The sequence below is a fragment of the Rissa tridactyla genome, chromosome 13 (assembly GCF_028500815.1).
Source record: "Rissa tridactyla isolate bRisTri1 chromosome 13, bRisTri1.patW.cur.20221130, whole genome shotgun sequence".
Classification (NCBI taxonomy): Eukaryota; Metazoa; Chordata; class Aves; order Charadriiformes; family Laridae; genus Rissa; species Rissa tridactyla.
The window spans coordinates 14,929,493-14,955,537 of record NC_071478.1 but is presented as its reverse complement, the minus strand read 5'-3'; the positions used below and the strand labels follow the sequence as shown (position 1 = coordinate 14,955,537).

Sequence of the window (26,045 nt, the reverse complement as noted above, 5' to 3'; positions counted from 1 at the left end):
CCCCTTTCTCTTCCCCCCCCTTTCTCTTCCCCCCCCTTTCTCTTCCCCCCCTTTTCTCTTCCCCCCCCCCCTTTCTCCTTCTCCCCCCCCCTTTCTCCTTCTCCCCCCCCCTTTCTCCTTCTCCCCCCCCCCCCTTTCTCCTTCTCCCCCCCCCATTTCCCACCTTTTTTTTCTCCCTTTTTCCCCCTTATTTTATTTGGACATGCCGATACTGGGACTGTGGGAGTCCCTTTTGCCCTGGAGCTGCCCGAGTGCTGGGGAGGGGGGGACAGCCGCTGGGCAAAGGATGCCCGGGGTGTGGGGGGGGTTCCCCCTGCTCCCCAGCACCCCCATTTGGAGCTGGGGCTCTGGGCATCCTTTCTGCTCCGGGTACCGGCCCATCCTTCCCACCTGCCATGGGATCTGGGAACAGCGGGCCCGGGAACGGCTGGGCTGGTGCTTTGGATGTTTTAGAGGGGGGGTGTGTGTGTGTGTGTGTGTGTGGGGTGAATAATAATCTGTTGTTGCAAATGCTGTGAGTACAGCGAGTGCCCTGCCCTCTTATCTCCCGCGGTCACGAAGGACTTGATTAAGGCCAGGAGCCCCCAGGAGAGAACGCGGCCAGCGCCGTGGCGCGTTAGCGTTGTTAGTTTTCCCCCTGTGCTCCAGTTAATGACAGGAATTGCATCGTGTTCCCAGCAGGGCCGAGGGTTAAATGTCTGGTGATCGTTTAAATATCTGGTGATCGTTGCCTTCCCCAAGCGCCTGTTCTACTCTACTCTACTCTACTCTACTCTACTCTACTCTATTTTTCCGTTCTACTCTATTCTATTCTATATTTCTGTTCTAATCTATATTTCTATTCTAGTCTATATTTCTACTTTACTCTATTCTAGTCTATATTTCTACTTTATTCTAGTCTATATTTCTACTTTACTCTAGTCTATATTTCTACTTTATTCTATATTTCTATTTTACTCTATTCTATATTTCTATTTTACTCTATTCTATATTTCTATTTTACTCTCTTCTACTCTATATTTCTATTCTATATTTCTATTCTGTTCTACTCTATATTTCTGTTCTTTATTTCTATTTTACTCTATTCTACTCTATATTTCTATTCTATTATATATTTCTATTTTACTCTATTCTACTCTATATTTCTATTCCCTTCCATTCTATTCCCTTCCATTCCATTCTATATTTCTATTCTATTCTATATTCCTAGAATATATTCCTAGAATATAGAATATTCTTTTCTGTATTCTAGAATAGAATATTCTATTCCATATTTCTATTCCTCTTCTATTCCTCCTCTATTCTATTCTATTCCTCTTCTACTCTCTTCACTTCGGGTATGATAGTCTGGCAACCCCTTTTAAATCATATTATATAAATACGTTATTTTTTATATTATAGTATATCATATATCATATCATATATCATATCCTTTCCCTCCCCTTCAGCTCGGTTATGATCATCTGGCATCCCCTTTTAAATAATATTATACTGTATTATATTACATTACATCATATCATATCTCATATCTCATATTTATCCTTCTTGTTATTATTGTTGGTATTATTATTATTATTATTATTATTACAGAATTGGCTTTATGAACCCTTTTGATGCATTTCCCCCCCCGCCCTTGTCACCCCTCCCAGCCCCATGTCGCTCAGGCCCTTGGGTTTTGGCTCTGGACCGGGAGCTGCCGGCGCGTCCCATCCAGGGGGAGCCCCTCCACGTCCCCCCTCGCAGACGGGCTTGGGGACACTCTGCAGAGCCGGGGTGGCTGCGGCTTTGGGGTCTCTTGGTGGCAGGGTAACACAAAACCCACCAGAATGCTAAAATTCCAGTAATTTTCTTTAAAATCCTTCTAACACGCTTCTTGCCCCCCTCCAAGAGAGTTTTTTTGGTAGGCAAGCGAGTGGCTTGTGAGTGAGGGGGAGGGAAAGGGAGCTGTGCAGTCACCCCAGCGCGGGGGCAAGCCTGGGAATTAAAACATCTGATTTAAAAAAAAAAAAAAGGGGGCGGGGGGAGGGGGCAAAAATCAGGAAATTTCAGGCTTTTTTTAGCACTCGGAGGGAGGTGACGGCTGCGAGCGCGGCCGGTTTAATTTGACGGATAAATCCCATTGCTGGGGCAGGGCCGCAGGGTCCCTCCTTGGCTTTCCCGGGATCCCGCTGCAGATTCCCATCCTGGCTGCCCCCCCCGCCCCCCCCCCCCCGGCTTGTGCCCTTCTGGGTCACCCTTGGGGTGACAGCGTGAGGCAGGATTTGGCCCTGAGCAGCAGCGTCCCCCTCCTGCCCCCCCAGCCGTGTGGGTCCTTCTGCAGGGCCCCGCTGCACCCCACTTACGGCTTCCTTAGGCCTTTGGGGGTGCGCGTCCCCTGTGCCCCCCCCCAGCTGCACCTGCAGCAACGCACAGCACAGACTCGTCTGCAGCAGGAGCCCCCATTGCACCGGCCCCCCCCAGCATTGCACCAGGCCCCCCCCACTGCGGCAAAGACCCCTCCATTGCCCCAAAGATCCCCATTGCACCAGGACCCCCCCCCACATTTCAGCAGGGTCCCCCATTGCCCTAGCCCGCCTCATTGCACCTGTGCCCCCATTGCACCACGGTCCCCCATTTCACCAGCACCGCCCCCCCCGGCATTGCATGAGGGTCCCCCATTGCCCCAGGCCCCCCCCCATTGCTCCAGTCCCCCCATTGCACCTGCCCCCCAGCATTGCACCAGCCTCCCCCTTGCACCAGGCCCTCCACATTGCCCCAGCCCCCCCAATGCACCTGCCCCTCCCCTATTGCACCAGGGTCCCCCAATCCACCTGCCCCCCCATTGCACCATTGCACCTGCCCCCGCCATTGCCCCAGGCCCCCCCATTGCACCAGCCCCCCCCATTGCTCCAGCCCTGCCAATGCACCTGCCCCCCCACCCCGCATTGCATCAGCCCCCCCCATTGCATGAGGCCCTCCCACACTGCCACAGCCCCACCATTGCACCTGCCCCCCTATTCCCCCAGGACCCCCCATTGCACCTGCCCCCCCCCCCATTGCACCAGGCCCCCTCCATTTCCCGAGTCCCCCCATTCCCCCAGGCCCCCCATTGCCCCAGTCTCCCCATTGAACCTGCCCCTCCCATTGCACCCCCCTCCATTGCCCCACCCCCCCCATTGCACTAGCCCCCCCGATTGCCCCAGACCCTCCATTGCCCCAGCTCCCCCATTCCCCCAGACCCTCCATTGCCCCAGTTCCCCCCAATTGCCCCAGGCCCCCCATTGCCCCAGTTCCCCCCCATTGCACTAGTCCCCCCGATTGCCCCAGTCCCCCCATTGCCCTAGTCCCCCCATTCCCCCCCATTCCCCCAGTCCCCCCATTGCCCCAGTCCCCCCATTGCACCATGCCCTCCTATTGACCCAGTCCCCCCCCACTGCCCCAGCCCCCCCCATTCCCCCAGGCCCCCCAGTCCCCCCATTGCACCTGGCCCCCCCCTTGCAACAGCCCCCCTTCCCCCACTACACCCCCTCCCCCGGGGCTCCCCCCGCCGCACCGTGCCGGGGCCGGGTGCCCTTGGATGGGGGGATACCGGTGTGTGTGTGTGTGTGTGTGTGTGTGGCGGGGGGGTCCGTGTGTGTGTGACACGGCGCGGAGCGGCGCGCAGCGAAGCGCGGCCCCGCGGAACCGGAGCGCGCCGCCCCCGCCCCGCCGCGCCCGATAAGGATTGGGGGGGGGGGGGTGGGGGGGAAGGAAGGGGAGGGGGGGGGGAGGATGGTGGTGGTGGTGGTTGTGGGGGGGGCCGGGATGGGGGGGGGGAAGGCGGCGGCGGCGGCGCCGCGCTGACGGCTCGGTGGGCACCGCGGGGCCGCGATGCTGCGGGCCGCGGCGGAGCGGGGCTGAGCGGGGCGGGGGGGGGGGGGCGGGCAGGGTGGGGGGGGTGGAGGGTGGTGGAGGAGGAGGAGGAGGAGGACGAGGAGGAGGAGGAGGAGGAGGAGGAGGGTGGCGGCGGCGGCGGCGGCGGCGGCGGGGGGGGGGGGGCGCGGCGAGCGATGGATGAGGACAACATGACGAGGAGCGAGGAGCAGCAGCTGAGTCTGCAGAAGGCGCTGCAGCAGTGCGAGCTGGTCCAGAACATGATCGACATCAGCATCTCCAACCTGGAGGGGCTCCGCACCAAGTGCGCCGCCTCCAACGACCTCACGCAGAAGGAGATCCGCACCCTGGAGGTAGGGGCCCGCCGACCCCCCCCCCCCCCATCCATCCATCCATCCATCCATCCATCCTATATTCAAGCCTTTCCCCCCCACCCCGCTCCGCCACCTCCCGACGCCGGGCCGCGCCGGGCTCCCCCGTGGCGCTGCGGTGCGCCCCAGTGAGGCTGCGCGCTCTGCAGGTGGCCCCCGAGGTGGGTCCGGTACCGTCGAACCCTCCTGTCGGTATTGCACGGAGGGGCTTGGCCCCCCCCCCGCCTCCCTCTCCCCTACGTATCATCCCGGTATCCCCCCCGGCTCGGCTCCAGCCGCACAGCATCCTCCCGGCTCGGCCGCATCCCTCCCACCGGGATCCTACCTCTCCATCAGGATGCATCCCCCCTGGCCTGGCTGCGTCCCCGCACCGGGCTGCATCCCGCCCCCCCAACCCGGGCCTGCCTGCATCCCTCCCACAGGCTCCATCCCCCCGGCCCAGCCGCATCCCTCCCACTGGGCTGCATCCCCTTGGCCCAGCAGCATTCCTTCCACCGGCTGCATCCCCCCCGGCCTGATCGCATCCCCCTGGACCAGCTGCATCCCTGCCACCGGGCCGATCCCCCCAGCCCAGCCACGTCCCTTCCACGGGCTGCATCACCCCTGGCCTTGTCGTATCCCTCCCACCGGGCTGCATTCCCCAGGACCAGCCGCAACCCTCCCACAAAGCTGCATCCCCGTGGCCCAGCTGCATTCCCTTGGCCCAGCCACAACCCTCCCACCAAGCTGCATCCCCGCGGCCCAGCTGCATTCCCTTGGCCCAGTAGCATCCTTTCCACTGGGCTCCATCCCTTCCACCGGGCTGCATCCGTCCAGCCTGGCTGCATCCAGCAGGACCGGCTGCATCCCTTCCACTGGCTGCATCCTCCCTGGCCTGGCCACATCCATCCCACCGGGCTGCATCCCTCCAGCCTGGCTGCATCCAGCAGGAACGGCTGCATCCAGCAGGAATGGCTGCATCCATCCCACCGGGCTGCATCCCCCCTGGCATGGCCACATCCATCCCACCGGGCTGCATCCCTCCAGCCTGGCTGCATCCAGCAGGAACGGCTGCATCCCTTCTGCCAGGATCCATCCCCCTGGCCTGGCCACATCCATCCCCCCGGGCTGCATCCATCCCACCCTGGCCCGGCTGCATGCCTTCCACCGGCTGCATCCCCCCTGGCCTGGCCACATCCCTCCCACTGGCCTGTATCCCCCAGGAACAGCTGCATCCCTCCCACCGCTCTGCATGCCCCCAGCCCGGCCGCATCCCTTCCCTGGCCTCCTACCTCCCCACCAGGCAGCATCCCCTCCAGCCCACCTGCATCCCTCCCACCAAGCAGCGGCCCCCCGGCCTGGCCGCATCCTTCCCCCGCGTGCTCCTACCTCCCGAGCAGGCTGCATCCCCTCGGCCGGGCTCCAGCATCCTCGCCCCCCATTCCTTCGCAAACCCTCCACCCTTCCCAGACAGCGGGGAGAGCCCCAGCGGGAAGGGGATGCTGCCAGGGGCGAAGGCAGCGGAGCTGTGCCAAGGGAAGCACCAGCCGGATTTATTTATGTTTCACAGATGGGGAAAAATATCCCTAAGTAAAAGCTGCCGGGCGGGGGCCCTGTCTGTTGTAGCCCCATAGGAAGAGGATCCCCTCGGAGTGTGCCGGGAGCCGGCTGGGGATGGATGTGGGGTTCAGTAGGAGGTCGGCAGGCTGGGATGGGCAGGGAAGGTGCTGGGATGCCCAGGGGTGAGCGGGACACCGCAGCCGGTGGCAGAGCGGGGAGAAGCGTGGCCGCGACGATGCCGTGACCTCGGGGAGGGAGATGCCGCTGGGCCCGTAGTGGTGTGGAGGTGGCTGACGCGGAGCCGGAGCTGTGGGTGGGGGGATTTCGGAGCCCTGCCTCGCTCAGACCTTTTGGCTGGTGCTTTCTAACCTGGCTGCCGTCACCGAGAACCCAAACGTGGTGGCACAGGACCCTGCCGGGGTCTCGCAGCCCCTCCGCGGGGTGGTTTTCAGCTCTGGACCGCCACCGCAACACCCCCCGTCCTGCTGCTTTCGCACCTGAAGGTCCCCAGTGCCGGCGGAGCGAGCGGGGGCATCGTCGTGCCGCTGCTCTGCCGCTTGTTGGGGGGGACCCCGGAGTTGGGGGGCAGCTCCCCCCACTCTGCAGCCCAGGCGCCGACTTGCGCCGCGGTCCCGCACCGATCCTGCCGTCACCTCTCCTCCATCCAAGCCCCGTCCCATCCCACCTCTCCACGCGAGGGGCTTGCGGGCTCAGCGTGGAGCTGTTGGGCCACTCGTGGCCCCGGAGCAACCTCGGAAGAGGGACCGGGAGGTGGGGAGGAAGCAGCAGTGGTTTTGGGGTGCGTGGGAGACTTGGTGGGGGGCACGCAGGCTCAAAACCCCCCCAGAAGAGCCGATGCCCAGTGGTGCAGGAGTACGGAAGTTTATCCCACGTGGAGTTGACGGCCGCATCAGGGTCAGTAGAGCTGATGAGTTCCTCCATCCCATGGACGGCACCGAGAGCATGGAGAAGCCATCCTGGTGGGATGCTCCTTCCCGGCATCCCGCGACAGCACGCGGGTGAAGCAGCATCCTGGTGTCACCGGAGCAGTTCAGCCGGAGGGTTCAAAGGTGGCCGTGGGGATGCCACCCCCACAAATCCCGGGTACTCGCCGGGAAGCATGTCTCCAACCCCTATGGATCGTGCTGCACCCGCCGTGGGGAGCCCCGGCATCGCGCTCCCTAAAACAGCCCCAAAACGGGGAGCCTGCCACATGTCTCAGCCATGGGCATCCCCGCCGACGCTCACCCGCTGCATTTCCACATGGAAAAAGGGCGATTCCCAGGAGGGGAGCCACAACGGGTGAATCCGGGGCCGGATTCCCAGTGCCGGCGCACGGGTGTAGGTCCGGACCGGCTCCCGGCGGTGTTGTCCTGGGTTGCTGCCAGCGTTAAGCAGGAGCCGAGCTTGGCCCTGAGTCCCTGCCGCCACCACCGCGTCCCAAGGACGCGACGCAGACGCAGGGGCCCCGCTCGGCGCTTCGTCCCTGCCCATCTGGCGGCGGCAGAGCCGGGCCAGGCACCGGCGAGGCGAAGGGGACGGTGACCAGGGACGGGCGGGCTGGGAGGACATCTCACCCCGAGCGCAGACCTTGCATGGCCCCGGCATCAGCGCGAGCCTGGAATAAAGCGGGGGAATCCGCATTTTTTTTGGGTAATCCTCGTACGCTAAGCCCCGATTTTGCCGGATTAATAGAAGTTTTCCCATGCTTTTTTATTTTTAAACCACCTCAAGGTACAGGCGAGCTCCCATCCTTCATGTGCTGTGCGGGGAGCTGGTAACGGCATCCCGCGACGGAGCATCCTTCCTTTGGGATGGGTACCACTGGCCGCAGCCTGGCTTCGGTGGCGGTCCTCGGGGCCGGAAGGCTTTTAGGTCTTCCTTGCACCTCGGGGATGGGCTCCAGCAGAAACCAAGGCAGCAACTGGGACCAAAATGCCGACCGACACCTCCCGAGGTGGGATTCAGGACCAGTTTGCTTCCTACGGAAGCAGATCTGGGGCTGAGCATCGTCGGAGCAGGAGGGTGGGAGGCGAGCGGCTGCCCCCATTATCCCTGCCCGGTCCTGCGCGGGCGGTGGGGCTTTATTCCCCATCCCAGCACGGCAGTCGGGCATTGCAGTTCTAAATTAGGGAATAAAGCTGATTAATTAGCTTTATTCCCCCACCTGAGTGTGGCAGTGAGGCTTTGCAGCTCTAAATTTGAGGGGTTCGGGGTGTAAATACCCAAGGGGGGCGCCACTACCCACGTGTCTGACACAGATCCAGGGGCAGCACGGGGTAAAAGCGAGATGGAAAAGTTGCTCGGTGCCGGCGGATTTTTCCGGCTGTCCCGCGGCTCCTTGCCCTCCGTCCTGGGGTTACTCCACCCGGTTTCAAAGCGTGGGTAGGCGCTCCCCAGAAACCCGCGAGTGGCTCCAAGGATAACCCCGGGATTGGCGCTTCCCCCTCCCCGAGTTGCCGTGCTCCCTCCGGGAATTGGGAACCCTCCCGGGATGCTTTCAGCTGCCACGTGGGGACGAGGGCGAGGATGGGAAAAGACACCGGGGGAAGAGCTGTGGCCATTTCCCAACTTGCACGGGCCGTGCTCAAAGGAGACGCCGCCCCAACACTGGGATATTCGTTGCCCAGATGTGTGGATTCTCTGGTGTCTAATACCGCGGGTGAGCACAACGCATCCCTGGGCTGCGTCCTCCTGGAGAGCCAGGCGTCTCCAGGATGCCAGGATGAGCCATTTCGGCCCCTGTACTCCCAGAGGGAGCCCCCGGGGACCATTTAGAAGCACTTGGAATAAATGATGTGCAGAGCCAGAGATGGCACATGAGCCTAGCAGGGCCTGGAAAGAGCCCCGAGAGGGAAAATAGAACCATGGCGAGGTATTCCCCAGCCTGAGGGTGCTCCAGGTGCCTCCGGAATAATGAGTCCCTTGGTAGGAGTTGGGGAAGAGTCGCTCCGATTGTGGCTAGGCGCCGTGGGAAAGCATCCGCTGTGCCGGCAACATTCGGAGGCGCCGAGCAACCTCTCTGGTTGGCGGCACGAAGGTAATCCGGCACGGGTATCCGTGCCGAGCGGGATGAGCGTCCTCTCCGTGGCCGACCAGGCACCGGCAGCGCGTGGCCCTGCCTGTGCGAGGTTAATTCACTTTCCCCTCGCTCTCCCGCAGGTGGATTTTCCATCTCCCCGGTCTCCAGGCAGGGCTGGGTGCCGTCTCCAGCCCGGCTGACGTCAGGGTGCCATGCCGGGGTGTGTGTGTGTGTGTGTGTGTGTGTGTGTGTGTGTGTGTGTACAGCCCCCCCTCCCGCTCCCTGGAGACCGGCTGCTTTGCTCCCCGCTCCCGGGGCCTGTGAGGGGACGGTGGGGACACACACACTCGCCTCCCCCCACCCTGGCTCGCCGCTGTGCCGGGTTTTGGGGCGAGCGGCTGCCAAGGGGAAATCCTTCTCGGGGTGATGGGAGGAGGCTGGAAATCCCCGCCGGGGTGTGGAGGGGAGGCAGGGTTTACACGGGAGCAGGGCCGGGGGGCGGGGGGGACGGAACACCCCTCGCCTCGCCGGGGTCACCCCAAGGGTCCCAGGGGAGCGACGTGGATTGAGGACATCCCTCCTTCTGCCTGCACCCATCCCCGCCGGGGTCTTGTTTTTCAGCGCGTCTCTACCTCTGGGAGGAGCTGGCGGGGGGGGGGACCCAGGGGGTGCTGGCCCCTTGCCGTGGCCAAGGGCAAGCAGCTGCTCGTGGCTTTGGCCCCTTTCGTCGGAGCATCGCACCCTGCCTTACCCCTTCGCCGTGCTGGAGGCGGGGGGGGAAGCGCTTGAAAGGGTGTGAAAACCCGAGCCCCAGCTCCGGGGGGAGGTGCAGGGCCCCCCCACAGCCCCCCCCGGTGGGGCAGCACCCAGGGTTGGACCGGCAGCGTATCCCCCAAAACAGCGAGCACCCCCCACGCTGCCGGGACACCCCCTCCCCAACTCCACTTGCATACCCACAGTGACCCCTGCCATTTCCCAGCTGGGGAAACTGAGGCAGGGAAGAGCTGAGGCAGTTGGGGTGGGGGGGAGGGAGGGGGGCGTTGTGCCCCCAGCGGGAACAGAGAGCAGGATCTGGCCTTTGCAGCAGAGCGGCATTTACCATATCCGCAAAATCCGCGTCCCGCGCAGGGAGGGCTGAGCAGCGGCTCGGGGTGGGCGAGAGCATCTCCGCCACCGCGGGGACGGGGCTTTCCCCACGGCCGTCTCAATCGCTTCCCTTTCCAGCTCGCCTTGGTGAAGGTCTCGGCAAAACAAGAAGCGGTTTTGGACTTGGCAGAGCTTTGTTGGGCTGCTGCTTCTCCCCCTGGCTTAAGCAGAGCCACGGGTCAGAGCTTCAACCCTCACCTGGGGCACCGGGGGGGTCTCACCTGGGTCCTCGTTTGTGCTAACGATGGCCCCTTGGGGTCTTCATCCGGGGCTGGGTGGGGTGAATGTGCTACACCTGGAGTCTGGGAATTAAATACCGCCCTCCGCTTCCTCCATCTTTTCCCTGTTCCCAGTTCCCAGTATGTCTCTGTATGGTGATGGTGGTGGTGATGGTGGTGGTAGTAGTAGTAGTAGTAGTAGTAGTTGCCCAGTCCCCAGCTCCGTCCCCGTTCCAAGACCCCAATTTTAGCGCCGGAGGGGGCTGTCATGGCTCCGGCATCCCCTTTTGATTCCTCCTGGGCTTTCAGCCTTGGGGAGCCGGGAGCAGAGGAACGGATGAAGAGCAGGCTGGTGGGGACGGAGGTGAGGTTTTTAGGAGGGTTTTTTTTTGCTGCGGTTGTGCGCGGGGAAGGGTTTTATTTTGGGGCAGGGGCTGCCTCGGCGTGCGTTCAAGGTACCTGCTGCCGTTTCCCCACCGAGGGCCCGGGGCACGTTTAGGATTCGGGGGTGGGTGTGTGACGGGGGTTGATGGGGGGCGTGTGATGGGTAGTGACGGGGGCTGACCCCGAAACCCTTCGATGGGTTTCAGGAGAGCGGTTTTTCTTCCAAAGCGGACCTGGCAGCTGGGCAGGACGCTGCCGAGCCCCGCCAGCCCCACGAGGCTCCCTGCGGCCTCCCTGCCGTTCGTTTTGCTTGCCCTGGCTCTCATTTCAGATGTTCGTTTCCCCTAATTAATCTCCGTGGCTGTCAGCCAGGCCGGGAGAAGCCACCTGGTTGGGGGTGGCCGGCTGCTGGCAGAGCTGTCCCCCACTTGGGTGACGCTGGTGGGACAAGGAGATGGGGACCACCAGCCTCTCCCGTGCCGCCTGTCCCCCGCCGCCACCCCCCCCCCCCCATAGCAGCAAGGAGGGGGCTGGTTTGCCCTGTTTTACACCTCTCTGGGTGCCCCCAGCCCACCCCAACCACCCCGGGTGGGCGCAGGGGGGCTGTTTCCCCCTACCCCCATGCATCTTGGGGCGCCAAGGCCCATGGCCATCGCCGCTGGGTACCACCGAGGGAAGGGACTGGGAAAGATGGAGAAGCTTCTTCCCTCTTCTCTCTATTCCAAACCATCCCATATTTTTGCTCATCTATTTTTGGGGTGCGGGGTGGGGGGCACAGCACCATCTAAAGCTGCCGGCGGCGGGGAATCACCCAGCCGGGAAAAGCGGGAGTCAAGGAAATCCCAGCCGGTTTCCAGCGAGCCGGGCTCTGCTCTATATTCCCGAGAAAGGAGGCCAGTCGCTCAGCGGCTTTATTTTTGGGAGCTGGCAGGCTGCGGGTGCCAACGCGGCATCTTTGGCCCCGTGGTGGGAGGCCTGGGGGGGGTGGAACGGACACACACGGTCGGCGGAGGGATGGGGACACGGCAGAGCAAAGAGGGGTTGGATGGCTGCGGTCGTGGCGATGAGGAGCAGTGGGAGGAAGGAGGGTTGGGGCAGGTGGGGGTTGGTGGTGGCGTGGCGGAGTGGGGGGGGGGGGGGATAAGGAGCAAACACCCACTTCCCAGCCTTGGCACTGAGCGATGGCTGTGGCTGCTCCGTATGGGGGATGCTGGGGGGGTCCCTGTGCCCTGAGCCTGGGGGTGGGGGGGTGGGGAACGCATCCTTTGGGTGCTGGGAGGGCCTGGTATTCCTGTCGGTGATGCCCCCGCGTCCTCTGCCCGCCCGCCGTGGGGTCCCCGGGGTGAGAGGGGTGAGGTCTGTGCATCCCCCTAAGCAAGACCTCGGAGCTGAAGCACAGCTTATAGAGCTGAGAAAGGGCTTTTTTTTTTGCGGCGGGGGGGGGACACGGCACCCTCGGACACCCAGCTTGATGCCAAAGGGTCCCTTGGTCAGCGGAAGCTCGTCAGCAGGTGACAAGGGTCTGTTTTGGGGGCAGGAGGGGCTGCGTGTGCCCTGGGGCTGGGGGGCAGATAGAGGGCAGAGCCCAAGCTGCCAACGGTCACCCCATCCCCTGTCCCCCACCTGCCGTGGGGTGGGGGGGGGCGGTCTCACAGGGCTTTTTGCCTTCTCTTCCAGAGCAAGCTGGTCAAGTACTTCAGCCGGCAGCTGTCCTGCAAGAGGAAGGTGGCCTTGCAGGAGCGCAATGCCAAGCTGGAGGGCTTCCCCCAGCTCCTGCACTGGTTCCGCATCGTCGACATCCGCAAGGAGGTGATGGAGGTAAGGGCTGGGCACCCCCCCCACCGGAACGGGAAGGGTGCCCAGTCTCTCCAGTAGTGTTTTGCCGAGGGGTTTGTGGGATCCTTGGGCAAAACTAGGTGAGGGGACAGTTTTGTGTTTTTTTTCTTTTTTTTTTTCCCCCGAGGTAGAAACTGGTTTGAAGCCCTGGGGCAGGCTGGAGGGGACGGTGCTGGCTGTGGGGAACGAGATGGGAGACCGGAGCAGAGGGACCGGGTTATTTTCCTGCGTGGAAAGATGCTGCAAGCCCGTGGTGGGGCGTGCTGGCCAGGGTCACCCCACAGCTCTCCTCCCCCCAGCAGTGAGGACGCCCCGTTGCTGTTTCCAGTAAAGGACGTGGGTGCCAGGGGGACCTCATGGGTTGCTCGTGTCCTCGTCACAGCGTGGTGGTGCCACGGCAGGACACAGCGTCCTTCTGCCGCGTCCTCAGCCTTTGGAGGTGATGGGTGCAGCGAGGGGTTGGCACCCGAAGGTGCTCCTGTAACAGCCCCCCCCAGGGGAAAAGGAAAGCCTGTGCTGAGGGTGCCAGTCCCTGCGTGTGCTCAGGGCGGGGGCAGGTTTTCATGGTGCTCCCAGATATCCCAGTGTTGACCTGGGTCGGGATATGCCTGAGACGGTGCAAAAAAGTCAAGATAAAGCTGAGTTTTGAGCTATGGATTTTCATGTAGATTGGGATGGAAAATGAATGGTTTGGGGTCTGTGATGTCAATGGGGCAAGCAGGAGGGAAGAGCTTCTTCATCTGTGTGCCCTGAGGAGCTGGTTGAGAGGATGCTCCAGGATGGTTTATTCCTCACTCCTGCCCCGTTCCTCCCCATCAGGAAATAGCCCCTGGGCAGCTGAGCCTGGAGGAGCTGCTGGACATGACGGATGACCAGGTCTGCGCGACCGTGGAGAAGTTCGGGGCCAACAGCGAGGAGTGCGCCCGCCTGAACGCCTCCCTCTCCTGCCTCCGCAGCGTCCACAAGTCCGGTGAGTCGGGCACCCTTGTTACCTACCTGCTGGCCGGGTCCCCGCGAGCCGGTGGGGGCGAGTGACACTGTCCTGTTGCGGTGACACCCAGAGTGTGGCTTTAATGCAGCGGAGGTGTCTGCAGAGTTTCCTCCCTGGGTTGCAGAGCTCCTGCATCCCCGGGGGATGGCCGGGTACCCGCTGCACGTGGGGGACATCGTTGCTTTGATGCATCTCTGGGGGTTGGGAGCGTTTTAGGGGGTCTCCCTTCTCTGGGAAGTGATGAGTTGTTAGTCCTCTGCAGGCAGGCAGCGTTTCTTACCGGGTCCCTCCGCGCCCCCTCGCTTGCGGGAGCGCACCCAGCAGACTCGGGAAGAACCGCTGAGACTCGGCGAGCTCCTGTCGCTCTGCAGCGAAGCCCCCGTCCCCAAAAAACCCTTCCTGGGGCATGCACTACCCCTGTTTCCCCTTCCCCCGGGGGGGGGCGGCTGGGGGGGAGATGCTTTCGGGGGGGGAGGTTCTGGGGCGGGGGGATGATGCTGGCGGCACTGGGTGGGGGGGATGCTGGTGGGGGGATGCTGGGGGGATGATGCTGGCGGGGGGATGCTGGCGGCACTGGGTGGGGGGGATGCTGGGGGGATGATGCTGGCGGCACTGGGTGGGGGGGATGCTGGGGGGATGATGGTGGGGGGGATGCTGGGGGGGGATGCTGGCGGCGCTGGTGGCGATGCCGGGGAGGGGATGCTGGCGGCGCTGGGCTGCGGGTCCCCGGGCGGTGGCAGCAGAGCTCCGCGCTGCAGGGGCGGCTGCAGGCACCAGGAGCTGCTGGTTTTCTACTGGTCTGACGGCGGAGCGGGGCCGGGTTTGCCTGGGGAGGGGGCGAGCGATGCCGCGGCCACCCGCGCAGGATGCGGCTCTCCCGGCGCCTTGTCCCCAGCCAGCCTTGGGTGATGGACGATGGCTGTCCTGGGCCCGGGGCTCCCTTCCTGGGGCTGCTGTTGGCAGCCTGAGAGTTTGGGGGGGGGGGGGGGGGGGGGGCTCTTCTTTACCTGTGTGCCCCCCCCAAGGAAGGGCGTCACCTCCCCGCGCGCGATGGGGACCGTATTCCGCTCTTCCCTGTGGAAGTGGGGCAGGGGAGCGCTGCCAGCACAGGGGGTATGTACAGGCAGCAGCAAGGTGGCAGGGGGGGACGTTCCCTTTCGGAGCAGCTGGGGGGAATGGTGGAACTCCATTTCACAGTCGAAACGCCCCCGGCTGTCCCCTTCCCAAGGGCTCTCTTCCTGGTCCTAGCTTAGGGTGATGGTAGCGGGCTGGTTTAGCTGTGGTCCCTGCTGGGAGTCCTGGCCTGGCAGGACCCTGCTCTAGGAGGACCCCCGTCCTGCCAGACCCCCGGGGATGGGGACCCCAGACCGCTCTGCCTGGCTCCTGTCCCCTCTTGGGGGCTCCTCCAACACAGCTGCATCCCAGGAGATGGAGGGATGAGCTTTGCTGGGATTTTTGCTGGGTTCTGCTGGGTTTTTTGGTTGGGCTTTAGCAGGTCCAAGCAGCCCCTGGGGACGGGACTGGCGACGAGGAGGGTAGTTTTTGGGGAACCGGCGCTGTGCCCGCCTTAGCACCGCGTGGCATGACACATCGCGGGCAAGGGATCCCAGCTCCTGCCCTTGGAGAGGTCTCGGCCCCGTCCTCCCGTTGTGGTTACTGCGGTTTCTCTGGGCTTCCCGTGTGGCATGACATGGCGTGGCACCGTGTGCCAGTGCCAGCCAGACCTGGCGGAGGGTGGCAGAGGGCACGCTGCCACCGGGCTGGTGCAGCAGCCGCTTCCACCCCTGTGCCGGCTCAGCGAGGTGGGGATGGCTGAACCCAGCCTGACATTTCCCGCGGAGCATGAGTTGTCCCCCCCCCACCCCTCCCAAGCTCTTCAACTCCCTAAATCCACCTCCCGCCTGGGCTCCTGCCCTCCTTCCCTTTGGCATTTTCGCTAAGTGTCTCCGCTATTTGAGGAAGGGCATCGATGCCTCCCTCGGAGCCCGGGGGACGGCTCTCAACCTGCTCTTTGTTCAAACACCTTTGACTTTTAAAGCCCGTTGCAAACAAATACGGCTCAGCCCAGCCCCTGCGTCCCCCCTCCCGCCCCTCTCAGCCAAGGGAATTCCCCCGCGCCCCGGTGGGACGAGCGCTTTGGAAAATCCACATCAGCCTTGGGCTCAGCAGCCGCGGTGGAGATGCTAAAACATCTCCTGTCCCTCCGGTGGTTTCTGGCTGGCGGGGATGGGGAGGGACGGGCAGGGTTGCAGGATGCTCCCTGCTCCATTTGCTTTTTAATGGGGCGGGTGATGGGGCTGCCAGCCCTCCCGGCAGGATGTGCCTTGGTGGTCCATTGGGTCCCTGGAGGTGGTGGTGGGGGGGAGTTTGCAGGCACCGCGCGTGTTTGCCTTCCCCGGCGCTCCATTTAACTCCATCCATCATCGCATCGCTCCTGGGGCGGCTGCGGGCTGGGCTTTGCGGCGAGGGCTGCCGTTCCTTCCCTCGGGCGCTGCAGAGATGCTGCAGTGGCCATTCCTGTTCCTCCCTGGCCACGTTGTCCCGTGGATGGTACAAACCTTTGGGGACAGGCAGCTTGGGGCACTGCGGAGCCCCTGCCAGCCTGCAGGGGTGCAGTGGGCATCCTCTGGGCAGTGGAGGAGACCAAATCTCCTTGAATTTCCAGAGGATTTGGGTGCAGAAATCACCCAATGTTGGCCCTCCATCCCTCCATCCCTCCATCCCTCCATCCCTCCATCCCTCCATCCCTCCATCCCTCCATCCCTCCATCCCTCCATCCCTCCATCCCTCCATCCCTCCATCCCTCCATCCCTCCATCCCTCCATCCCTCCATCCCTCCCCTGTCTGCAAGCTTGGGCAAGGAAGGTCTACGCCGGCTTCGGGAAGTGGCCTGGCTCGTGTTGTGCCTGCCAAGTGCGTGTCCCCTCGGTGTCCCCTTGTTCCCGGAGGCTCCATCTGATGCCCCATCAACCCTCCATGGAGGGTTCTCAAAATTACCCGCTAGACACGTCACCTCGATCCTTGCAGCGCCCGGGAGCTGGGTCGTGCCTGGCTGGATCCCACGCACTGGGTGCCCAGGAGGTTTGCATGGTCCCGAGGAGCCATCTGGGTGCTGGGGGGCCAAGGGAGAGGGGTTAAAAAGCACCCCGGGATGGCAGCGGGGTGCTTTTCAGGGGGTCTGAGGTCCAATCAGGTTGTCGCGGCCCCTCCGGAAGGGCCCCCAGCTGTACCACGCTGCCGCCGACGGGGCTTTTTGCCTGCGTTTTTACCTCTGTGTAAACCAAGGGACGGGCCTCGTCCGCGAATATAATTAATGAACAAGTTGCCGCCTCCTTTAAAACATCATGTAATTTCTTTGCACGTGCAGTAGCGGTCGATTTCTAGAAGCCAAGGTTAGTATTAATAAAGCAGGAACGAGGTACAGTATTAACCTTTCCCATCAATCTCTATTTATTGAGTCGTTAATTAGAGGCATCTAATTTCCCAGGCCGATTCTCTCTGGGCGTGGGGGCTGGGGAGGCGGCAGGGAGGAAGCGGGATGCTGTTTTATCGCTAAAAGAGCGAGGAATTTTGTCAGGATGGGCTTTGGTGGTGGGGAAGGAGCCCCTTCCCAAACCGAGCATCCTGGCGAGGAGGTGGGGGGGCAGGGGGGGGGAGCAGCTCCAGCAGCAGGGAAAGCCCCGGAGCATCTTATAAACCGAAAGCACGTTATATTTATCAAATAGAGCGGCAACCCTAGATTAAGCTCTCGTTTTATTGCATTAACGAAGTCCGGATTGGATTTTTCTGGGCTGCGGAACCTGACGCTTGGCAGCGGTGGTTTATTAGCAGCCCAGGCGTCGAGTTTGGAAGTCGAAGCGGGATTAATTTTTAATATTAAGTAAGAGCTGAGCCGTGGGTTTGAGGAGTTGATGGCGTGTGACTAGCGAGTTATGCGGGGTGGTTATTAGCTGTCCTACGGTGGGGGGTGGGGGGGTGGTGGAGAAAATGAGCCCAAGCTGAATATTTATGCGCCGTCCTGGCCCTGGGAGGGCTGCGGGTGGCTTGGGGACGGTGCGGGGTCAGGCAGGGAGATGAGCAAGACCCGGGGGGGGGGGTGGTAAATAAATAGTGAGGAGCATCCTCATTTAGGGGCAAATTTGAAAGCTGGGCCGGCCGTGGCGTGAAGCGTTGAGGAGTCGGTCCTTCCCGGTGTCCCCGTGCCCCCGGAGCCGTCCCCCCAGCGCGTGATGGGGCCGGGGGATGCTGGGGTTTATTCCTCCCCATGGCGAGGGTGGGATCGGCGGGACGCTGGTGCCGGGAGAGGTGGATGCGGCCGTTGCTGAGGGGGTGGGTTTCCCTGGCTGTAAAGCACCCAGGGATCTTGCTCTGGGCTTCGCGGACGTCCCCGTTTGGTCAGAGATGTCTTTGGCAATGGGAAAAGCGCCCCAGCAGCATCCCCCGCCGAGCATCGGGGAGCGGGGCTGCTTGGGGTACGCCCCCCCCCCCAGCTCCCCACGGTGCGGCGAATTATTCCCAGCGTTTTGTCGGTGGGAATCAAAGTGAAATTTGCCGTCGGCCTTTCGGAAAACGGCTTTTCTGGTGCCATTTAGCCATCCCTCCGCATCTCTCCATCCGCGAGCTGCAGCCCGAGGGTGGGCGCTCCCCCCCCCGCCGCCTCCTCCCAGGAGTTTGTTTTCTTGTTTATTTTCATGGAGGGCTTGAGGGGGGCGGGGGGGGTGGGGTGGGAAAAAAGCTTCATCCCTAATTAAGTCGAGCGGAGGAGGCTGAGCTAAGCGGGGCGGCGGGGCCAAGGGGATTTATAAAGCCCAATTTGGCCCCGAGGAGCATCTCTCCCTTTGAACTGGTGGCCAGGGTTGGGTGGCAAGTGGGAGAGGGGGGAGAAGTGGCCCGGGGTGGGGGCAGTGGGTGGCCGTAGCTGATGCTCTTTTCAATATGCAATTAATATTCCCCATCTAAACAAAAGAAATAGTTTTTTTTTTTTTTTTAGGAGGGAACGGGCGGCCTCGGGGCACCATCGGGGCTAGCGGAGCTCGGGGGAAAACTGGGCAAAGAGGGAGTTGGCTTCTGTGTGGGCTCTTCCTTTGCTTTTCCAGCTGGGAATCGGCTCTGGCAGAGCAGGATGCCCCGCGGGGGCCGCGGGGGGGGGGAGCAAATCCGAAAGCGTTTAACGCGCTTTGCAGAAAGAAGAGCTTGGGGATTTATTTTTCTTTTTTTTGTTGTTGTTGTTATTTTTTGCCTTCAAGCGCGTTCCGGGTTTAAGCATCTCTCGTTCGGCGACATGCCCGCTACCTGCCGCCCGCCTGCGAGCAACCCCGGCATGGGAAAAAAAAAAATACATTTTCCCCAGCTTAGCCGGGGTATTTTTAGCCCTGACGCACCCACCAGCCCCAGAACGGGTTATTTTTGTCCTGTTACGACACAGCCGAGCGTGGAGCTGGGGGGGGACGGGGACGATGACAGCAAGGAAGGCGGGAGGGGGCTGCGATGCCGCGGCCGAGCTTCGGCTGGCGGGAAGCAGCCTTGGCTCTGCTCCTTCGTTAACCGCTGCTAATTACTGCTGGGGGTGGGAGCATCCGGGCAGTTTTGAGTTATGTAAATGTATGCGTGCGGAGCGGCCAATGGGGGAGCGCCGGGATTTGCATACATGCCCGCCGCCTTGCGCATCGCTGGGCGCGGGTTAATTAACCGGAGGGCCGGATGGCTTGCCGGGAGGATTTAATTAACCGCATTGTGTCCTCCCTCACCTATGCCCGTGCGCGGGGAGGGGGGTGCCACCATTGCACCTTCCCCATGTGAAGCCGGGTGCCACCAGCCGGGGTGGCCTCGGGGACCGATGGCTCAATGTCCACATGGAAACCAGTGACGAGTGGCGTTCCTCAGGGGACGGTACTGGGACCGCTGCTGTTTAACGTCTTTGTCGGTGACATGGACAGGGGGATGGAGGGCACCCCCAGCAAGTTTGCCGCTGACACCAAGCTGCGTGGCGCGGTGACACGCCTGAGGGACGGGATGCCATCCAGAGGGACCTGGACGGGCTGGAGGGGTGGGACTGTGTGAACCTCATGGAGTTCAACCAGGCCAAGGGCAGGGTCCTGCACCCGGGTCATGGCAATCCCAGGCACAAACCCAGGTTGGGCGGAGAAGGGCTGGAGAGCAGCCCTGAGGAGAAGGACCTGGGGGTGTTGGTGGACGAGAAGCTCAACATGAGCCAGCAACGAGCGCTGGCAGCCCAGAAACCCCCCGCAGCCTGGGCTGCATCCCCAGCAGCGTGGGCAGCAGGGCGAGGGGAGGATTCTGCCCCTCTGCTCCGCTCTGTGAGACCCCCCTGCGGTGCTGCCTCCAGCGCTGGGGCACCAACAGCAGAAGGACACGGAGCTGTTGGAGCGGGGCCAGAGGAGGCCCCGGAGCTGCTGGGAGGGCTGGAGCCCCTCTGCTGGGAGGACAGGCTGAGAGAGCTGGGGGGGTTCAGCCTGGAGAAGAGAAGGCTCCGGGGAGACCTTGGAGCCCCTTCCAGTCCCTAAAGGGGCTCCGGGAAAGCTGGGGAGGGACTCTGGAGCAGGGAGGGGAGCCACAGGATCACAGGGAATGGTTTTACACTGGGAGAGGGGAGATTGAGATGAGATGTGAGGAAGAAATTCTGTGCTGTGAGGGGGGTGAGCCCCTGGCCCAGGTTGCCCAGAGAAGCTGTGGCTGCCCCATCCCTGGAGGGGTTCAAGGCCAGGTTGGCCGGGGCTTGGAGCAACCTGGGCTGGTGGGAGGTGTCCCTGCCCAGGGCAGGGGGTTGGAACGAGATGATCTTTAAGGTCCCTTCCAACCCGAACCATTCCGTGTGACAGCCCGGCTGCGTGGCGCTGGGGTGAGCACCCAGCTCTGCCGGCACATGGGTGCAGGCGCCTTGCTGGAGGTGACACGTCCCCGTGGAGAGCCGTGTTTCGGGCAGGGGGTGACACACTCCAGCTTGTCACCTGCCACGTCCCCGCTTAGGGGGGGGGCTTCAGAGCCCTGCCAGCATCCTGGCAGCTCCATCCAGGCAGCGGTGAGGCTTTCCTGCAGCAGGGCTCTTTCCGTGACTAATTAAAATCCGAGGAAGGCTGTTTGCTTTTTTTTTTATGAGCTTCTTGCTGGGCCGAAGGACTCTTTGTAGCAGCTGCAGAAGCGACTCTGAAAGCAGCTGGATAGGAGTTGATTTATTAATTTTATTTTTTTTTAGTTTTATTTTCCGCTTTGAGAGAGCAATTTGTGAAAACGCCTCGTCCCCCTTTTTCCCCCCAGCAGCTTTTTTTTTTTTCCTTTTTTTTTCTTTTTTTTTTTTTTTTTTTTCCAATGCAGTCCTCCAGCTTTCATTTCCAAAGCCCTTTCCTCTTCCTCCGGAGCTTGAAATAAACCGTTCCCCTTGAAAAGGCTGGGGAGAGAAGGGATCAGGCAATTAATAATCAAAAAGGAGATGGGGAAGGAGCCTCTTTAAAATAAAGAGTGTGGTTTTATGTTGGTTTTCTTAGCAGAGGCGATCAAAAGGAGTCGGCGAAGGGACCTTGAGTCGGGTCCATCGCTTTGGTGCTCTGAAGTTGCTGCCGACAGCCCTTTGCCGGTGGAGACGGATAATTAGAAGTGGAAAAGAGCCCCGCTTAATTACAATCCCCCTCCTTTATGCAAATGGCAGGAGGGGCTGGCATGGGGGGGGATGCTGGGGTGGGTGCAGATTGAGATGGGGGGCGGGGGGCACCAGCCTTGGTGTGGGCAAGGGGTGTCCCATCCCTGCGCTTGAGGAGGATTTTGGAGAGGGGGGTGGGGGGAAGATGGGTGATGGTGGGGGGCTCAGCAGTGGGGGAAGGCGTGGGCAAAGCACCTTTTTAACCCTTGTAAAGCGTTTGCGTGTGCATGACACAGAGAAGCTCCTTGCTGGGGTTTCAAGGAGGGGGGGGGCAGGGGAAGGACAGTACAGGAAGGACATGGAGCTGTTGGAGCGGGGCCAGAGGAGGCCCCGGAGCTGCTGGGAGGGCTGGAGCCCCTCTGCTGGGAGGACAGGCTGAGAGAGCTGGGGGGGTTCAGCCTGGAGAAGAGAAGGCTCCGGGGAGACCTTGGAGCCCCTTCCAGTCCCTATAAGGGGCTCCAGGAAAGCTGGGGAGGGACTCTGGAGCAGGGAGGGGAGCCACAGGATCACAGGGAATGGTTTTACACTGGAAGAGGGGAGTTTTGGGTTAGATGTGAGGAAGCAATTCTTTGCTGTGAGGGGGGTGAGCCCCTGGCCCAGGTTGCCCAGAGAAGCTGTGGCTGCCCCATCCCTGGAGGGGTTCAAGGCCAGGTTGGCCGGGGCTTGGGGCAACCTGGGCTGGTGGGAGGTGTCCCTGCCCAGGGCAGGGGGGTTGGAACGAGATGATCTTTAAGGTCCCTTCCAACCCAAACCATTCTGTGACTCCATGGAGCTGTGCCGGGGAGGGGGGGGGAAACCGTGCGGCTTCTGCCGCACCGCATGTCCGTCTCTGTGTGCTCTGTCGCAGGTGGCAGCCTCTCCAAGCAGGATTGGACCATCCAGTGGCCCACGACGGAGCCGGGGAAGGAGAACAGCCCCGGGTGCCAGCCGGAGCCGGGGCAGTGGGGCAGGACACACCTCTCGCAGAGCCCCAAAGTCCAACCCAAGTGTGGGCAGCATCACTGCCATGGGGGCTCGTCCCACGGACCCATGTACACCCACGTGGACCGGCTGACCGTGGAGGGTCACCCGGGGCTCTGCCCACCCGTGGAGTCCGGCCACCGCTCCTTGCCGCCCTCCCCGCGCCAACGACACATCGCTCACACCCCTCCGCGGACCCCCAACATTGTGACCACCATGACGCCGCCGGGGACGCCGCCGGTGCGACGGAGGAATAAACTGAAGCCCCCCGGGACGCCCCCACCTTCCTCCCGCAAACTGATCCATCTCATCCCCGGCTTCACCGCGCTGCACCGGAGCAAGTCCCACGAGTTCCAGCTGGGACATCGCGTGGATGAGGCGCACACCCCCAAGTAAGTGGGTGCCCCGGGGGTGGGACAACGACCCCCATCCCAGCTCCTTTGGAAAAGCACTTTGATCCCTAAATTTTGGGGCTCTGTTTTGTGGTTTTTGGGGTTTTTTTCTTTTGAGCTTTGAAGTAGAAAAGGCCTTTGCAGTTCTAGCAGGCGGTGGGGATGCTGCTGGGATGGTACTTTGCTCTCCTGGGATGGTACTTTGCTCCCCTGGGACCTTATTTTGGGAGTGTGTGGGGGGGTGGGGAACACCGAAGGGGTCCGGGCCCGCTGCTCAGCGAAGCCCCTGCGCCCTGGAGCGTGGTCCCGATGGCACGGGATTGGGGGGGCGGGGGGGTGTGTGTCAGTTGGTGGGATTTTGCAGCTGCAGCGTGGGGGATGCTCAACCCAGCCTTAAGAGCTGCAAGAGGGAGATGGGGAGAATTCCCCCTTGGGTTGAAAAGCGGATATTTTATATACCGCGCTTTATATTCCGGAGACCTCCCCAGTATCTTTTCCATCCTGGCTGGTGTTTGCAGAAGGCTTTTCAGTCCCTGGCCATGCCATGGCTCCTTCCCACCGCTCTTGCTCTGCGGCTCCGGTGCCGGCAGAGGATGCTGCAGTGCAGGGAAAAGGCTCCCCGGCACCAACGCGCTCCTTCTCCATCTCCTTTGGGTCCTTTTGGTGGCCGTGCTCAGAAAGCCCTTCTGCTGCCTCGGCGTGGGGTGGCAGAGGGGACGGGTGGCCACCTCGGGGCATCATCTCCTCTCCCCGAGGATGCTTCAGGATGGCTGGTCCCTGCCAGCCTCCCAAAACAGAAGCCCCAGGACAAACTGCACTTTTTTCCTCAAATTTGGGGTTCTTGGAAAATAAGGCCATGCCAGAAGCCCGGCCGTCCCCTGAGGGATGTGGCAGGAGCAGGGGAAAGCTCCCTGACCCGGAGGCGCAGACCCCCCCTGCCCGGCCCCGGGGGTGGCCGTGATGCTCAGGCAGCTCCGGCTGGGGCACATGAAGGGTTAAAATCCACCACCTTTGCGGGGTGTTCCCGGCTGCCAGACCCTCATCCCCCTGCTTTGGGCAGGGGCGGATTGGGAGGAGGTGGTGGTGGGGCGGGGGGGTTGGGACAGAAGATCTATGCAGTGGCCGCAGCGTCGCGGTGTCACTTGTTTCCCCGCCGTGTCCCCGAGGCTGTGGTCATTAGGTGAAATGAGGGTGGTCCTCCTCCTCCTCCTCCTCGCTGGGAGCTCTTGGCCTCTAAAGGCTTTTAGCTTTTGGAAATTAATTAATTTCAGCTGGACGATGCCTCCTGTAAGGTCACACACACACACCCCCCCCCCTCCCGCTGCCTCACACACCTTGGGCTCAGGCGCCGGAAAGCTGTATTTACTTTGGTCCGTCCCCAGCGAGCATCGCCGCGCTGGCAGGAGCAAAGCCTCAGCCAGCAGCCTGTCTCCTCTCCTCCTTTTAGTTGCATTTCGGCACCCGATCCAAGCTCTACCCTTCGCTAACGCAGCAGGTCTCGCCGAGGGCAAAGCGTGCCTTTGGTTGCCCCCGCCACCCCCGCCAAGCCCTTTGATCCCCACCGTGGTCGTTGCACGCCCCGGGTCGCCCTGACACAGGTCCGGGTGAGGTTTGGACGCGGGCGTCTGGACTTTATTCCAGCAAACCCTTTGGCCGGCGATTTCCCCCAGCCAGCCGGGGACGGGATGCCTCGACTTTCCCGCAAGGGGCAAGATCAGGGTGTGGAGAAGGAAACCACAAACCAAGTTTGCGTGATGGCGGTCACGTCCGCTCTTCCTTCGTCGGTCTCTCCTTGCCTTCACTCCCTGCCCGGCGTTGCCCGTGCACCCCTTCCCACCGACGCTGGGCCGCGTTAAGTGACGCAACTTTAATCACGGATGGCAAATTAGTAGAGGAAAGAGCGAGACAGTATTAACAGGGCTCCCTTGTGCTAGCGTCCTACCGGGGGCTCATCGTGTCGACGGGGATGGACCCAGGCTCCCCAAAGCCGCTCGGAGAACCGGGGAGGTTAATTTTCTCTAATGGCACTTAATGAGTTTTTTTTTTTTTTTTTGTAGGAGGCAACCACTAAATCCTGCTTGCTAATCCCGTTAGTGTTTCAGGACGGTAATTAGGGCATTAAAAGAGGCGGCTTCTTCTTTCCGCCCCCCCCCCACCCCCCCGCCCCCTTTTCTCTAGCAGAGGCGTGCTGAAGTTTTAGCTGTTTATTAGCCTGGACGTGGTGGCTGAGGCTTTGCCTGGCAGAGAAAAAGGGGCTTTTTGGGGCTGTTATCAGCTAATCCTCATTTGATGGCCCTGTCCATGTCATGCGCGTGTATTGTAGAGTAGGTTGTGGTGGTTTTTTTAGTGTCAACTCCTGTGGTGTCTGAGTCCTCTCTGCAGGAGGGAGGTTTTTTTCCTCTCCTGACCTCAGAGGTGAAATGGAGCTCACCCCTGAAATGCTATTTCATCACCCCCTTCTGGTTTTAGCTGCGCCAAGGGGCTCTTGGTTTGCTTCGGATGGCGGATTTCTGTTCCCTTGTGTAGCGTCCCAGCATGGAATGAGGTGCTAGACCTGCAGAGCTGGTAGCCTGGGGACACCGCTGGGGACCCCGAGTGCTGGGTGGGATCCCCTGGGGTGATTTTTGGGTCTAGATTTACCCCCAAAACGCCTCTTTGCAAGACCGTTCTCTGGTGGGGACCCATCAACAACCCTCCCAAGAGGGAGGTTGGTTTCCCTCAGGCTGATTTATCTCCTCGTCTGGCGTAGCCCATCTCAGGCTGGGGTGAAATAGGTTCTGGGGAGCCAGGGATGCCCTTGGCAAAGGCAAAAAGCTCTCACCCCCACCCCCACGAGCTGTGGACGGAGGGAAGCTGTCGGGGTGCTGCAGGACTGCCCCCACGGATTTTTCCATCTCGGTGCAGGCACAAAACTAAGCCACCACCATCTATCTGGGAGAGCAGTAGCAGCAACCAGGTCTTCTCTGGAGAAAGGCCACCACGGACCACTTGACTCTTGATGACAGCTCTGCTTGCGTTTTGTGTTTTGGGTCTTATTTCTAGGGTTTAATCCATCGTTTTTGCACGCCAAGACCTTCTGAAGCAGGGGTTAATTTTTTTGAGCTTACAGCCTCAGATTTCCCTGCACGGAGCCTCCAGCTGTTGACCGTAACTCTGGGGTACGGAACATTACTTCTAAAAAGATCCCCTGGCTTCCATAAATCCACAATCCATAAACATCTCATGAATGGTCTTGAAACGGAAACAAAACATTTAGAGTGGTTGATAATATAATGCCCATTTAATACCTCATGAATTCCACGGGCCATTTAAATCTTTCATGGATAGTTAATGATTATTCATCAGCAAGAAGTCGGGGGGGGGGGGGGGAAAAACAAACCCAAACTCTGAATGGAAGGTCTTAAAAATACATTAGTTGGGGAACAAAAGTCAAGATAGTTAAGAGCGAGCTCAAGAGTGTGTGTTAACCCTTGGAAGGGCACGTGTGAAATAGCCCTCTGGGGGCAAGACCTGCCCTGGGGTGTCCTGCCCCAAAGCGGTGGTGGGGTGGTCTTCATCTTTTGACGCACGCGAAGGGGAGGTGAACCCAAAACCTCATCTGCTTCCTAGTTATGGTTTCTTTTGCTGGTGTCTGGCCAAATTCGTGAACTCCATGGCCTTCAAAGAATAGCCTCTGGCAA

The 26,045-nt window shown here is 61.3% G+C and overlaps 1 protein-coding gene across 1 annotated transcript in view; it reads left to right on the top strand.

Moving 5' to 3' along the window:
• The first annotated feature begins 4,028 nt into the window (after nucleotides 1–4,028).
• KSR2 (kinase suppressor of ras 2) overlaps nucleotides 4,029–26,045 on the top strand; it is an 88,069-nt gene continuing 66,052 nt past the window's right edge. Inside the window, exons 1-4 of the mRNA XM_054219729.1 lie at nucleotides 4,029–4,205; nucleotides 12,210–12,350; nucleotides 13,188–13,338; nucleotides 21,861–22,365. Of these exons, the coding sequence (XP_054075704.1) occupies nucleotides 4,029–4,205; nucleotides 12,210–12,350; nucleotides 13,188–13,338; nucleotides 21,861–22,365 (974 nt within the window). The remainder of the gene's footprint in view (nucleotides 4,206–12,209; nucleotides 12,351–13,187; nucleotides 13,339–21,860; nucleotides 22,366–26,045) is intronic.